The 15,945-nt window shown below is 53.6% G+C and overlaps 1 protein-coding gene across 1 annotated transcript in view; it reads right to left on the minus strand.

Annotated features, from left to right (window-relative positions):
• Positions 1 to 466: 466 nt before the first annotated feature.
• The window catches only part of CACNA1D (calcium voltage-gated channel subunit alpha1 D), a 346,288-nt gene continuing 330,809 nt past the window's right edge, over positions 467 to 15,945 (minus strand). The window contains exons 44-51 of the mRNA XM_081524957.1: positions 12,110 to 12,226; positions 11,023 to 11,390; positions 10,243 to 10,269; positions 8,627 to 8,776; positions 7,204 to 7,373; positions 4,232 to 4,353; positions 3,082 to 3,402; positions 467 to 2,595 (exon numbers count right to left, since the gene is read on the minus strand). Coding sequence (XP_081381083.1) covers positions 2,302 to 2,595; positions 3,082 to 3,402; positions 4,232 to 4,353; positions 7,204 to 7,373; positions 8,627 to 8,776; positions 10,243 to 10,269; positions 11,023 to 11,390; positions 12,110 to 12,226 — 1,569 coding nt within the window. The 3' untranslated portion in view covers positions 467 to 2,301. The remainder of the gene's footprint in view (positions 2,596 to 3,081; positions 3,403 to 4,231; positions 4,354 to 7,203; positions 7,374 to 8,626; positions 8,777 to 10,242; positions 10,270 to 11,022; positions 11,391 to 12,109; positions 12,227 to 15,945) is intronic.

A 15,945-nucleotide genomic window follows, 5' to 3' on the forward strand; every position in this document is an offset into this window, starting at 1 on the left:
AAAAGAAACCATGTTCTACAACTTCAAATTTTTCTTAACAAAGAAAAATTTAATGTCACATGAGCAGTTGAACCAGGTGTAATGCAGACAGATATTAGAAGTGGTGCGGTCTGTAAAAATGCCACATTAAGTGCTGACTAGCAAAGATCACTGACTATGCCAGGAAACTCAATCCTGGTAGGACAGTTTTGGACTAACAATGGGAAGCCACACAAGTAGGACGAACACTCAGTGGAGAGATGGAGTCCAAGACGACGGTGACCGTGGGTTAGCCCTTTAGGAGAACGGTGCTGTCTGCAGCTGGAATTAAGTTACCACTGGCACCAAAGGAGCCATGAGAATAAAAGAAAATCTACATCATTACAGCAGTGCCCTCACAGAGTACCTGCTCCTCCGGAGGCTGTCACTGGCAAGCACCAGCTCTGTGCAAGGAGAGCGCCCAAATACAATAAAATTATTACACAGCTTTATTCTGAAGATCATTTTGCATTTTAATAAAAAAGAATTCATGTCAGGAAATAGTCATTTACAAACCTTGAAGTGTTTTTGCCTGGATCTGGAGTAAGAATGTCTTTAAGAAGAGGTTTGTAAGGTCTTCATAACAAAGTGTATTTACAAAAAAAAAAAACCAAAACCCTAACATTAACAGGTCATGTATTCTTTAAAAATTTTGAACCAAAAACCGCTACTAGTCTTTTTGACCGCAGGGAATCCCTGCCAGGGTAACTCGACAAACTCGGCATAATTCTGTGAACAGAGAAGGAAGCCTTGTTGGGTCTGATGATCCCAAAGTGGGTTTTCATCAAGAAGTACAATTGGAGTGAGAGTGCATTCTAGTGAAAACTTCAGCCCTCATTCAGTTGCATATAAAAGCCCTCAAAGAGAACACACAGTACAGCAATGTTTTGTAAAAAGGCAGCAATATGATTTGTACAGACCCCGACATCTAGTCCTGTAAGATCCTCCTTTGCCTCCTCGGTCCCCCAGCCCCCAGCACTCTTTATTTCCCGAGACGCACAGCCTTACCAGTCCCGGGGGGACAACAGCAGAGAGACTTCATTCACCACTGCCATTATCTCTGCACCAGAAATGCCAGAATATCCTGTGGGGCAGCTGAGAAAACCATGACTGTGAATGAATGCCACAGGGTCCGAGTAACCAGCTCGACCTCCTCTGCGGTGAACTCATCGGAGGGGTTATTAAAGGAAAACAAAAGACAGTTGCAACCCTGGTGGATCGAAAGTTACAATATCAAATCACAGAACCCCTGCCCAAAGAAAAGACTGCAAATAGTCCTCTGGAATCTCTTGTGTAAAGATAGATTTATAGTGACTCAAAATATTTTAGAAAAATCTCTGTAGTGTCAAGTTCTTCTGAACTAAAGATTGTACCCCCAAAAGATTTTTCACTGAATAAATGAGAATTGGCTCTGTTTCGTCTATTATACTTCTGTATAGCCCAAGTAAAAATACTAATAGTTTCTAGATTTCAGTGGGGAACTACAGTTATTAGGACCCATGGATATTGCTGCATTTCAAATACGGTACAATAATTACAAAATATAGACCATCTCTTTACAAATACAAATTATAGTATATTACAAGTCATGTACAGTAAATCTATAATTTTTAAACAAACTAGCGTATCTAAGTTTACCTGGTTGCGAGTGCAGTATTATTCCAGTTTACAGTTGCCCTTAGCCTGACAGTCAGAAATCCGACTGTCGGAGCGATGCTCTCCTGCCTGTAAACTGGCATCACATCACAGAAAACCCTGCTTACAGGGTCCTGCTTCCCCTCCCAGGATGACGGCTGGTAGGCTGGTCCTGACGTACACACTGTATTTCAGAACAGCTGAACAGGAATCAGGAAGCAGTGTGGTTTTTTTGGGGGGAAAGGGTTTAAAAATGGATATGCTGGGCCCAGTGAACGTCTGATATGCTAGACCGATGGCTGAGGTAATGACACAGGTATGGTGATCGTCATCACCTTTAAACCTTTCCCACCCTGTGCCTGCAGGCGGCAGGTGAGCGCTCCAGACAAGCCAGCAGTGCTCGTCTGACCCTCCTCGCTGGTCCTCTCCGGGAGGGCTGGACCTGCCCTCGCCCACACAGCTGGGGCACGGCCGTCCCCTGCCAGGTTTATGGCTTCCTTGAGGCATGACATCACTTGTTACAAAATTCTAACTGCAAATAGGGACTCCACGCTAGTGCCGAAATTTTCCTAACTACGAGGCACTTTTCCCCTGGCCCTCCAGGGCCCCACCTTGAGGCCAGAGCCTGTCAGCGGCTCCCTTGGGGGGCTACAGGGTGGTGATGCAAATCATTTCGTCTGCCAGGTCCTCCTCGTCCCTCCCGGGGTCCGGCTCCTCGTCGCTGTAGCCAGGCCCGAAGTCCTGGAGCTCGTAGTCTTGCCGGTGTGAAACGGGGCCCACGTCTCCGTTGGCCCGGGGATGCACATTCCCGTTCAGCAGGTTGCTGGCTGCACTCTCCATCTCGTCGATGGTTAAGTCACAGGCGTCGGCGATTTCATGTTTTGTCGCCGACACGAACTTTGGGTCCCTCGCATACCGTCCTAAGCCTTCGGATATCAGAACCTGTATAGAGAAGAGGATCAGTGGCATAGATGCAGAATGACAGAAAGACCACCTCATGCACTGACTGCATGATGTGCTTTTGGGACCCAGCCAGTCACATCGGCAAGACCCCATTCAGGGTAACTAAGCGTGAAGGTAAACGGGAATCTAAAGGAGCTCAAACACTGCACATGGCCCAACAAGTGTGAAACCCACAGGGGACAAATGTTTCAGAATAAACAAGTCATATTTGTGGGACTAACATACACAATCCTAGGTGCAGCCAGCTGATGAAACCCTGCTGGGCTGGTGTTTCTATGGTTTCGTAGCTAAGTCATGTCTGACTCTTGCGACCCCATGGACTGGCATGGTGTTTTTATACTTGTGCTTTAAGTACCATCCTTGCTAAGAGGTGGGCAGTTGTCCAGGTTCAGAAGCAGGCCCGCCCTGAGGACCACCTCCCCGGCGCCACCTTCCCTCCCGTGCAGACTTCGCGGCCACACTCACCGCCTCCACCAGGCTGTCTGCGCTCCTCTGCTTGTCGCTGTTCTTGCTGTGGAAGCTGCTGGGGACGGTCAGGCTGGCTGGTGTGAACGTCCGATAGGAGACGCTGGGCTCGTCCGTGTACCACGAGCTGCGGTGCAGGGACGGGAGGCTGCCGTTGACCTGGTCTGGGGCCTCCGGCCGCTCAACCTGGATCAGCGGGGTATAGCAAGGCGTCCAGTCCCGATGCGACGGCGTGGCCGGGGGGGTGGCCCACGACCGGGTGGAGTGGCTTGGCGAGTACTTCTGGGCTCTACTGGAATCTAGGCCGGCGACTGCCATGATCTGAGGAGACACAGGAAGCAGGGTGATCAGAGGTCCTCTGGGGTCCTGGCCTCGGGTGCCCTCAGAACAGGCCAGGCTCAAGGCGCTGGTTTATAGGGGCTTCAAAAGGATATAGCACTCTTGAGTAATTCAGTGAACTGGCTGTAAAAACTTGGCTGTCTAGCAGATTGTGTTTTCTTTTGCCCCAAATCCGTAATATATCTCCTGATCCCCAGGTGGGAATTAGTTATTTGTGAAATTGCTTAGAAGTAGGAAGAAGACACACGAGTCGTGAAATACAAACACGCCACCTGGATGACTCTGGGTTTGAACAGGGAAGTGCATTTAGGGCAAGCTGACGGCACCCAGCGCTCACAGAGAAATGAGTTGGTTCTCTCTCAGGCAACTCGTCTGCGGCCGGCACTCTGCTTGGAAGCACCCCCGGGTACAAGCCTGCTTCTTCCACCTACAGCAGTGCCACGGCAGGCCTGCCTTGCATCCTTCTCTGCAAGGGGCACAGCGGGCAGTGAGGCCAGGCCTGTGAAAGGCACAGGCCTGTGGCCAAGTCAGAAGGTGGGACCATCCAAGGGAGGCACACGCAAGCCCGCGGGGACCCCCATGCCTACTTGGTGTGTGGCATGTGATGCCTGGGGCCTTCCCAAGGTTTGTCCTCCATCCATGGCAGAGCAGGACACAGCAATTAACGTAAAAAATGGGAGGCAAAAAGGGACAAGGTTGGCAGAAAGACCTGAACAGAAACTCTGAAGCAGCAGCTAGGTTTATGTGCTCAGGACACTGGGGGTCCCTTCCCCGGAGCTGCCCGGGGCGGTGGGCTGGGGGGGCGGCTCACCTGTTGCTGCATCAGGTGCAGAGGCAGGGCCGTGCGGGGTGGGAAGGCAGGGGACGGAGGGCCCTCCTCCTGGCTGCTCTGCCGGCGCAGGCACTCGAAGTTGAAGGAGGACCTGCGGTGGGCTGAGAAGTGAAGCACACGGGTGACTGTGAAAACCGCTGTCACCACCTGGACGTCCAGCAGGGCGGCCCAGGAGGAAGCAAGCAAGGCATCCAGAGAAAAGCACTAGGCATGGTGGCGGGGGTGGGGGCTGTCTCAGAACTTCAGGAAGAGAAAGCAGCCCGACTGAGGGGTGTTTCCAAAAACAGCAAGTTAATGTCTCGGCCCCGACACATCTGTTCTCTCAGGAGGAGCCAGAGGGCCACGCTCTGACTCGAGGCCCCGGGCAGGGACACAGCATCTCAGGTCAAGTACATGACCTCACTGGAGAACCCACAGATGCCTGCCGACTGCCTGTCCTCCTCTTCCTGAGCGTCTCTGGGGCTGGAGTGTCCTGTCGGTGCTCCCAGGCTGTGTTCACCCTTCTGTCTGCTACCTGCCCTAACGGCTCAACCAGATAACAGGCAGATCCCCTTGTGGGGCCAGCTTCCCTCACCGGGAAGACAGAACCCACAGGAAAGGACACCTTGAACCGTAAAGAATGTGGCCAGTTGTCCTTAATAGACAATAAACAGGCTTCCCAGGTGGCGCAGTGGTAAAGAATCTGCCTGCCAATGCAGGAGACACAGGAGACACGGGTTCGATCCCTGGGTCAGGAAGATGCCCTGGAGAAGGAAATGTGGACCCACTTCAGTATTCTTGCCTGGGAAATCCCATGGACAGAGGAGCCTGGTGGGCTACAGTCCATTGGGTTGCACAGTCAGAGATGACTGAGCACCTATGCATGTCCTGTTAACAGCCACTCCAAACAGAGGCTTCTAGACAGGCTGAGCGATGACAAGGTGATCCAGGCTTGAGGCTCTCCAGGGTGCCAGGCCCAGGAAATCAGTCTAAATTCTGAGCCCCCGTGCACAGGCCAGAGGGCTCCCCAGGACACCTCTCCTTACTGGTGGCCTGCAAGGCAGAACTGCGTCACCTCAACTTTCCTTTCTTCAACTCTGCTTTCTAAGCTCAGGGGGCATTTATCCTGCCCCAGCACAACTCCACACACCCCTGACTCTTGCACTGGAAAACTGCGGGGACCAGCCTGGGGAGCCCCTGCGGGCATCCTGGGAGGCATATGAAGCTGCAGAGCCCTCTTGGTGGAGGTCCGGCTCCAAAAGTGCATGGAGACCAGAGCGAGCCCATGCCAGCCACTGCTCAATGGGGTGGGAGACCCCACAGACAACCAGCCTGTCTCACAGGCCTGCTGGGCCTCCTGGTCTAGCTGCTTCTGGGGAACACAGACACCTACCATCTGCTCCAGACGGCCTTCCTCCCACATGCTGCCCAGGGCCAAACTCAAGTGTTCTAAGAGAAGGACAGGCTTCCCAGGTTAGCACCACCTCTAGCTCCCTCCTGGGTCAGGTGGTGGGACTAGGGGCTCAAGCAAAGAAAGGAAAACTACCACCACCATCATTCAGAGAGCACCCTTCAGTTTTGAAAATGGATCCATCTATGCCTGTCATCTTATTTGCTCTGCACAACCAGCTCTAATGCAGGGAGCAACCCCTCTGGAGCTGAGCACATAGGAGTTCATTGGTCTCCCTGCCCGAGGTCTGAATACATGGGCAGGAGAGCAAATACAATGCATTTCACCTATTCATGCTTATAAATAAAGAGGGCAGCCACTTGCCCACTCAGGGTCCTTGCTTCACGGAGGCAGCCCCTGTGAATGGTGGAGATGATCATGACCACCCAAGGGAGAAAAGGTGGTCACAGGAGGGCAGTGGAACTCACGGGGCCCGGGGCCCAGCCCCGCCTGCACATCCAGGCGTCATCCAGGACTAATGGAGCCCAGCACTGCTCTGTTCAGCAGCTTGTGTTTGGGGCTGTGAAATTAAATATTAACCATGGATATGGGTCTGACTGCACTCGCCCATGGGACGTGACAGCTGGAGAGAGGCCTGGGCGCCACCCAACTGTACTCATTACTATGCACGTAGATGGCAGACTCAGAGCTGATGTGTCTCGTTATTTTTGGTGACTGATTAGAGTCCTACCCCCAAATACACCTCATTCCTCAGCAAAGCCAGAAGTGGATATTCTTTAACCATCATCAAAATGTCCACGCATCCAAAATCAAGCTGCCCAGCCAGGAGCTGGCAGGAGCCGCTGCTTCGTCTCTTTCCCCAGCCCATGGTCCTCACTGGGGGTAACCCAGCTCTCTTGGCAATACCGGTGATGCCACATGTACCCAAAAACAAGCCGGCCCCTGCCCCTTCTCTGCAGGATGGGATTCCCTGGCCCCGGGATGGGAGTGCCTACCCTAGGGGTCACCAACAAGGCCCCAGCAGAGGCACTGGCAGACCAAGGCAAAGGTGGGGGAGAAAAGGGCAGTGAGGTGAGACAGGAGGAGGCATGGGCACCACAAACCCTCAGGTGCTCCTCAGAGGCCTGGGCCTTGGTAAGAGGCTTGGGCTCAAGTCCACTCAGTAGGCAGTCCCATCCTCCACCCTCAGAGAGCCCGTGACCCCATCTGGGGAGTGAGCCTGTCGCCACCATGGTGCAGGACTTGCCTACCCACCAGGGCAGACCCCAAGCTCAAAGGCAACGACCATGCGCCCAGAAAGCCCCTCATCAAATGCTACAAACTGTGCAACCATGGGGGCCCATGCTGCCTTCTCTGTTCTCAGCACCAGAGCGCTTCCAGCCCTACCATGTGGCACGTGGATGAGGAAGAAAAGAAAACCAACAGCCTCTCCACCCAGGGGGCTAGTGTGGAGGACTGAAGGCCCCTGACGTGGCAGGACCATGTCCGGCCCACCCCCCGGGCTGGGGCAGACACACTACCCTCTGTGAGCCTGGATCCCAAACAAAAAATCTGGCCTCACATGTAGGGGTGGGAGGTAGTAGACGTCGCCTCGGAGACCTCTGGGAATCGTAGCCAACCGGTGAGTCGTCGTCCTCTGAGAAGCTTTGGGGGTGATGGTAGCCTCGAGGCCGCTCGAAGTCCAAGCTACTGCCCAGGTATCGGTTATAGTAGCCACAGCCGTAGCTTTGCCTGGTGGCCAAGAAGGCCAGGAGAGAGACCAGGGGTCGCGTGAGAGCCCAGCTAACAAGACCACGTCCACAGTTCGCTCCCACCTCCTTGGACACCTGGACTAGCTGAGAACGCAGCCCTCGGCTCCACCGAAGATTCCAGGCAGAGGACAAGGGCTGCTACAGGAAGGCTCAGGAGGGCAGGCCTGTGAGAAGCAAGGCACCGGTGCTGTCCCTCCCTGGGCGGCCTCAGTCCCGGCTCAGATGTGGACTGCGGGTGCCTTGCAGGCTGGGCTATCCTCCCTTTCTCCCGGAGAACCCTCTCCCGAGAGGCTGCCCATGGCTAGATGGTGGTGGGAGGGGGCACCTGGGACAAGAAAATGCATGAAGCCCAGTCCCCACTCTCAGGGAGCAGGGCCAATACCCCGTGCACACAGAATTCTAATGCAGGCTGGAGAAGGTCAGCGCTGCAAGACAGGGCTCGGGGTGGGCCGTGAGCTCTAAGGGTGGGGGCCCTTTCAGTTCCAGTCGGGGGAGGGAGGAGGAGGCTCTTGCAGGGGGTGGGGTCAGGCCAGCGGAGGTGGGGAAGAACATCCAAGGCATGGTCATGCTGCGAGCCACGGCCCTGAAGAAGGAAACTAAGAATGTGGCTGGCTCAGAACGAGTGGTTCCTGAGGTCAGGCATCCTGAGGCCCATGGGAGGACAGGATGGAGAGTGGGGGTAGGGAGGGTCTGGCTGTGGCCAGTCTGGAGCATGAGGCTGGCATTTAACACCATCTCAGAGGTCAGAAGGGACCTCGCTGCACAACCACGTCCACTTTCATGGGCCCCATTCACGGTGAGCTGCAGTCCACGGAGAAGAGGTGGATGGCCTTTGTGCCCCTGTGCCACCTGCTATCCACACGTGTCCTAAAGCAAATGCCCACTTGACCCCACCCACGCCTTCTTCAGGACAGAAGCCCAGGCGGCTCATCTGCTGAGTGATGCCCCTCTGACCTCATCCCATCACCTCCAGGAGAGACCCCCTTGATAGGAGCAAGAAGCAGGAGCTGTTCGTGAAGCCCAGCCCAGAGCTCTCAGCCTTCAGCAAGGCTCTCATTTCTGGCACGTTCACTAAAGCCCCATGGGCTCCTGGTGGAAACAGGTCTACAGGCCTGAAGGAACGGCCTCTGCTCCACCACTCTCTGGCCCTCCTTCTCCTGCCCCAACATCTCCCATGGCCTGGGGAGCGTGCCCCCGCTGCCAGGACAGTCCCCGGGGCGATGTAGCCCTCACCTGCTCCCGGTGGGCGAGCTGTCGTCCTCATAGCACTCCTCGCTGCTGAAATATTCCTGCTCCCCCGGGAGGCGGGGGTCCCTGAAGTAGCTGTGTATCTCCGGGTCCTCCCGGCAAATCGTCGGGAACTGCTCATCTCCCGAGTCAGACCTGCAGTGGGGAGAGAAGGGCTGAGCGGGCAGGTGGGCGGTGGCAGCTCTTCCGGCCGTGTCACGGCGGCCAGAGCATCCCTGCCCGGGGAGTGCTCCTGCCTCGGGGGGGCTGGACTCTGCTGCTGCCTCTGGCAGTGGTGGTGGGGAGGTATGTGTGTGTGTGTGTATGTGTGTGGTGGGTGGGGTGGGCAGGACTGTAGGTAGAGTGTGTGTGTATAGGGTGTGTGTGGGGGGTGGGGGAGTGTGTATAGTGTGGGTGTGTGGGTGTGTGTGTGGGGGTGTGTGTGTGTGGTGGGTGGGGGTGGGGGGAGTGTGGGTAGAGTGTGTGTGTATAGGGTGTGTGGGGGGGCTGTATGTGTGTGTGGGGGGTGGGGGGAGTGTGTATAGTGTGGGTGTGTGTGTGGGGGTGTGTGTGTGGTGGGTGGGGGTGGGGGGAGTGTGGGTAGAGTGTGTGTGTATAGGGTGTGTGCAGGGGGGCTGTGTGGATGTGTGTGGTGTGATACACATATATACCAGGAAGGGGTTTCTCTCTCGGAGCCTTGACGATGCTTGCACCAAACAGCTCCCTGCAGAGGCCTGCCTGAGAACCCACAGAGCAGATGTAGTTCGGGAAAGGAACAAGAGAACAGCCCTGGAGACCTGGAGCGATGGGCTCCCAGGCCACCTGCTTGGGTTCCTGGCAGGCACGGGCAGCAGGCCCAGGGTGACTTCAGAGCCTGGAGCCCCTGACCCAGGAGGGCTGACAGGAACTTTACGCACAGTGTCCCAGGGAGAGAGATTCCCCTGGACAACACCTGCTGCGTTTTCCAAAGACGGCCCTGCCCCACGACTGTCATGCGATGACGCCCTGAAACCCAGAGGTTCTGGCCTCAGCCCTCAGAACAGGCAGCTGGGTGCCGCGCTGTCACCGCTCCCCAAACAGAACGCCATGGGTCCTCCAAGCTCTTCACTCCCTCCCACCCTCTTCCAGCCCCAGTGACTTCCCCCCTGATGATCAGTAAACCAGAGGTGGATCGTCCCCACCTCCAACACAATGACCATCCCACCCACAAGTCCACTGGGCTCAACACACAGGGAGCGGGGTCCTCTGCACGTAGGGAGATAAAGGAGAAGGCCCTGCTCTTCAGGAGGTGAGTGGTCACGCTTTCACAAAGCCCCCACAAAAGGCTCAACCCCACAGAGCAGAATGACTGCCCAGCTCCACAGGTCTGCTCCCCCAGCACCGCGCCGAGGCCTGTGGGGCTGCAGCTGTGGGCATGCAGCATGGGCCTGTGGGCCCCTGGGTGGTAACCCTGTCTCTGCAGATATGGATCTGAAAGCTCTGCATCCACGGCCTGGGGCCAGACCACTACACTAGGCGAGCTGGCTCCCAGGGCTCAGTCACCTCCCAGCACTGGAGAGGCCATCTGGTCCCACCGGGAACACACAGCATTTAACACATAAACACAGGCAACAAGCACATACCTAATGTAAGTTTCATAATAGCGGGTTCTATCCAGGAAAGGCATAACGTGGGAGGGAGGGAGAAAATAAAAGTTAAAATATTTCCAACAAACTTTACACAAAGGATATATCAAGTTACTCCCCAGAGCTGGACTTGGCAAACTGTGGTTCCCAGGCCGAATACAGGCCGTCATCTGTTTCTGTATGACCCACAAGCTAGACTTTTTTAAAGGACTGGTGTGCTGCAGTCCATGGGGTTGCAAAGAGTTGGACATGACCGAGCGACTGAACTGAACTGAAAGGACTGAAACAAAATCAAAGGAAGAAAAGTAGTTCATTTCATGTGAGTATATGAAGTTGGCATTTTACTGTCCACAAGGAAAGCTTTATCAGAACGCAGTTGCACACGTGTCTCCGTACTATCCATGGCAGCCTTTTTGCTAAGACAGCATAGGTGAGTAGTCACAGCAGAGACTGCGTGTGCTTCAACTCTAAAATGTTTACTCTCCGGCCCATTACAGAGCAAGTTTGCCAATCCCTGTCCCTGAGTCTGTGGGACAGCTGGGGAAGGTCGAGTCTGCAGATGCTGTGTTAAGGCGCAGGCTGCAGGCTGGCCTGTGGCCCTCTATCCTTTGGGACCATCACGTGGCCAGTGCCTGAAGAAGCTGGGACCTGAGGGCACTCACAGGTGCTCATGGAAATGCCCACAGGGAATCCCCCGCCTCTGCTGGAGATGGAGTGAGAAAGACCCGCCTGGGGCCGACACTACGTTACCAAGTACAAACCCGTTTGAAACATTACCTTTTAATACTGCACCTTCTGGGAGGCTCACGGCCATGCTTGTGGAAGGAATGATGCCCATTTTCAGACACAAGCTCAAGATTCCCAATGCTGGGCCGCTTTCCAGGGGCAGCTTTGCACATATTGGCATTATTGAGATTGGCATTTGTTGAGCTGGGAACTTGCTTTCCTATGGAATTATGGTTATGATGGTTATGACACACCGAATTTCCTGCTGGAGGAAACAGCGGTTTCTCAGTATCACTTGCAGGTGGAATTGAAGGCCTTTGGACATGCAGGGGACGGTGGGTGGTATTGGTCTGCTGAAGGGAATCTCTCCTATCACTATTAACATGATTGACATGGTTTCCAAGCAGGGCACCATTTCTCTGCAAAATAATGGGAGACAACACCAGGTAATTTAACAAATATTTGATGCAGGCTAGCTATGTCAGGTCATTTTTTTTTTTTACATGAAAAACAAATTCTAGGCAAGCTCCGTAGGATCCCTGGAAAACAATCTGAGTGTCTCAGTGATCAGGGTGCCTGTGTGTGTGGCTGCTGGTCCCCCTGAAATGAGGAAGGTTACCGATTCCTGAGCTGGGGAGCAAGCACGTGGCTGTCACTCGAGGGGGCTCTTCCAGTTGCTCCGAGGTAAGTGGACTTTCGCCCAGCAGGGCTGTCGGTGGCCCCAGCGGCTGAGGCTGGGCCGCAGGCATGTCTCTGGGCCAGGGGCTAGCAAGCAGAGGGCAGGCTGGCAGACCAAAGAGCCAGCCCGGTGGGGAGAGAGCAGGTAGGGAGGGCCGGCAGCTGCTAGAAGGACCCGGGATGCTCGTCTCACCAGCCAGTGGTTGTGGCCAAGCTCCTCCGATGTGGCCAGTGTGCGGCAGAGGAGCAAGCTCAGAGGAGGAGCAGGCCTGGCCCGGGAAGGGGTGCTGGGGAACGGGGAGGGTCTGCTTGGAGGGGAAGGCAGGGTCCATAAGCCCCTCTAGGCCTGGGGGCTGCTGTGTGTCCTCCAGGCTCTCTTGCAGATCGTTAACTGCCCCAACTGGACTCCTGCCCTGCTATTTCCAAGTGGCCAGTGTGTAGCTAGGCGTGGAATAATTACTTTGAACACATCTTCTTCTTCTTCTCGTTTTGTCTCCTCTGGCTCATCATCTTGCAAATCGCATGATATAGCACGCCGGATTTCTGGCCCAATGTCGTGCAGTGTCCTTAATCCCGCCTAGATCAATGAGAACAGCAAAACCAGTTAGACAACACGGGTGGCCGGGGCCAGGGAGAGGGTGGGGGGCAGCCTGGGTCCTGGCTGCACTCCTGCCTGAGTCAGTCATGGGAAAGGAAGGTTTCTCCAGAGGACAGTCCAGGGGACTGACCGCTGGTCTGAATGCACCTGATGGTGTCCCTGTGGGCTCAGGGATGTAGGGTGTGGTCGGGAGTTCAAGACGGCCCGAGCTGGGGTGCTTGAGGCCAGTGACCTTCTTTCCAAACACCTCCACTCGCACGGAGCAGGGCCTGGTTACCAGTACTAGGGTCTGCCATGGCCAAGAACCCAGGCCCAGGTCTAAATGAGAGTCCACGGAAGCAGGGCGGCAGAGCGCCACCTCCCAGACCTCAGGCAGGGCGAGGGGCACAGCCTGGCTGTTCTCCAGGGCAGGTGGCAAGGGCTCGCTGGCTGTGTCGCAGATGAGGGAGTCGGGTGCAGGGGCCAGAGGGCAAGCAGACCAAGCAGCTGTCCAGGCCAGTGGTTCTGCTTCGAAGCCATGGGAGGAAGGGAGTGACACGACACACCGCAGCCACCAGCACACTCAGGACCGCGACACAGTGGACAGACACGCGTGGACCTGGGCCGCTGTGCAGGGCCAGCTTCCGTGGTCCTGTGGGCACCCTGGCCTGCAGCCTGTGCTCAGGCTAAGAACTGGCCGATGGTTGGGTCATCCTCTTGAAGACCACAAGACACTGAAAGGGGCTCCAGCCTCTGGAGGTGGTCTAAGGCCAACCAGGTGAGCCCTTCAGGCCCCTCATAGACATTCTGCATTTCCCCAGGGCCCTCGCTGCCAGCCTGCCTCACCCTGGGCCCCAGGTTCCCTTGGGACAGGGCCTGGGAAAAGGCCTTCCATTGTACCTAACTGCGTTAGGGAACATTCAAGATGCTTACAGATTATCTGTGGGCAAGGGGTAGCTCTTGGCTCTGAGAAAATTATGTTTTCACCAAAGACTTGGAGAAAACTGGCAAGCTTAATAGGGATAGTACAGTTACTCCATCCTTCGCCACAAAAACTCTGGCATCTCAGAGAGGCATTTCCTCCCCACCCCGGGTCTAAGGTCACATGTCCTGTATCTGGGCAGCACCTCTTAAGGTGCTGGCAGTCTGTCTGCACCTCAGTGGCCACTAAAGGTATGGAGGACATCTGGCGTCTGGCTGTGCGGGTCTCCATCTGCAGCTAATGCTCTCCAATGTGAGGGCAGTCTACAGAGAAGGGGAGCCCTGGCCTGCCCTTCTTCCACACGCCCTGGCAGCAGGTGGGTGTAGGACATAGACAAAGCGTCAAGACCACAACTGAGACACGCCTGGTAGCGGAGTGGGTGGGGTGGGGGTCAGAGAGGATGGTGGCCGCAGTCTTGCCAGATGCGGCAGGGCTGAGCTCCTCGTGTGGGAATGCTCAGATGGGTCTCCTGCAGACACCAGTGGGGGGGATGTTCATTTAGAACAGAAAAGCGTACAGAACCGGCCAAGAGGCTCCCGTGAAAATGGCCTTGTTCATAACAGCCCTCGGCCTAGGAGAGGATCTTTTCAAAGATGGCTCACCAACCAGGCTGGGTCTGGTTCAAACCATTCTTTCAACATAGGAGCAGCAGACTTTTCCATTTTATGAACTGTGGGGGTGAAATTGCAGCCTGGAGTCAAAGCTTTAAGGTTCCCAGCTAGGAATGCTGTGGTCACACAGGAGAATGACAAAGGGGTCGCAGGTCCAAACCCAGAACACTCTGTGGTGTGGTCAGTAAGACTGCCCCTCTGATCACAGGCACAAGACACACACACTCACATGTACACATACAGGCACACACACGCACGCACACGTATACACTCTCCCAGGACCCACGCTTCCAGCATACCTGAGCCTGGGAAATCATTTCTCTTAGAGGCACACCCATACCATTCTCAGGGGAACATCGAGAAGGCAGCTCTAATGCCAAGTGGGTGAAAGCTCTTTCACAGCAGAGCCGCAGGCCTGGGCAGCAAGGGTGAGCCCAGCAGTACTGAACAACCTGCAAGTCAGCCAAGCAGTGCTCTCTGGGGCATGATTATCAAGAGAGGATACGTTAAACCAGGGTTTCACCATCTGATTCTGGATCAGTAGGAAGAAAGAGCTGTTACACCCTCTGAGGCTCCCAGATAAGATGCCAGGTTTGAGATACCCACGGCCATTGCACAAAACACGCACAGGTGACAAGGCACGGAGTACACATCAGGTAAATTATGTACCGTAATCCACATCCCAAGGCACCGAGGGCTGGGAACACTGTTTAAATAACAACAGAGAATCCTACTAACTGTCATTCAACTGATTGGACTAGGTCTGATTAGAAGAAATAGAAAACTATTTATTTGGATAATTTTTAACATCATCCTCTGTTGACGGGTTGACATTTCACTGAAATACACATGTGACATAATTGCATAATAAAAATAAAAACTGTCTCCAGCATGTCTTCAATGATACACAGGATTAGGAGAGAGCAGTGAACAGACACAGGACAGAGAATTTGTTTCCAACATAAATCAAGGAGAAAATTGAGAGGTGGCCCAGGAGGCCACTTCCAAAGACAAATAAAGACAACATGTTTATTAAAGAGACATCAAAGGAGGAGAGAACGCAGCACTCTTCCCAGACAGGAAAGCAGAGGCTCAGAAATCATGATTATAGTTTGCTTGCTCCATGGAGGAAGAAACACACGTTCTAAGAGTCAGGGATTGACTTCAGTCTTTCACAGGGGGTCTGAGGAAGGATAGGTGGGGGGTGGGGGGGGAGGGGAGGTACTACAGAGGGCACGGGTACCTGTCAGGGCTTGGAATGAGGGAAACACATGTTCCCAAACTTGAAGCGAAGCTTAAGCACAGCACCCTGAATTTATTACATATCACAAAACACGATAATGAAAAAATTTCTAGCACACATATCAAGCTAAAAGGTAGCTTAGGCTGCTCCAAAAATTCCATAGGCACAAGTTCCAATTCCTAAAGTGCAGAAATCTATCTTAAACCCTCGATAACTTTTTTTTTTTTCACAGCCCTTAAAAAAAGAACATTTTTGTCTTGAAATAAAACATTTTACAATCAGGAAAATTAACTATTCTTTCATGTCATGTTTGTGTCTACCTCTATCAGCAAAATACTATTTTAATTTGAAATGTGGCCATTAGCATTTAAACCAACACAAAGCCATATGAAAGTCATTCCAGTAACATCACAGAATTATGGTTTTGAATAAACACAGAATTGCTGCTATAAAATAGAAACATTATTAAGATGTCCAATCATATAAAATATTAAACAGAATCAAGCCTAGTTTCTGGTTGATTTTTAAATGCTAGATGTTCTTATATTTAAAAAAAAAAAAAAGAAATGTTGGCATTTTGCCTGTAGACTGCTGCTTTCAATTTTAGACACCATTTAATTGGAATTTTATAGATATTTACTCTAATGAATAAGTCCAAAAAAACACCCCCAAACTATAAAATCTCTCTAAATATTTCTGAAGCAATTGCACTATATTATGGTGTTCTAACCTCAAATAGGAACGCTCACATACCTCCTTTTCTCTCACCCACTTTCAGGAGTAAGTTTTTCCTACCTGGTGCGTTAGAAAAGCTCTCACCGCTCGTCTCCCTAAGCTAGCGTCGTCACACACACTGGTGGTCTGCCAGCTCTCAGCACAGAGA

The sequence above is a fragment of the Giraffa tippelskirchi genome, chromosome 9 (genome assembly GCF_054371585.1).
Source record: "Giraffa tippelskirchi isolate mGirTip1 chromosome 9, T2T-mGirTip1v1.2.pri, whole genome shotgun sequence".
Classification (NCBI taxonomy): Eukaryota; Metazoa; Chordata; class Mammalia; order Artiodactyla; family Giraffidae; genus Giraffa; species Giraffa tippelskirchi.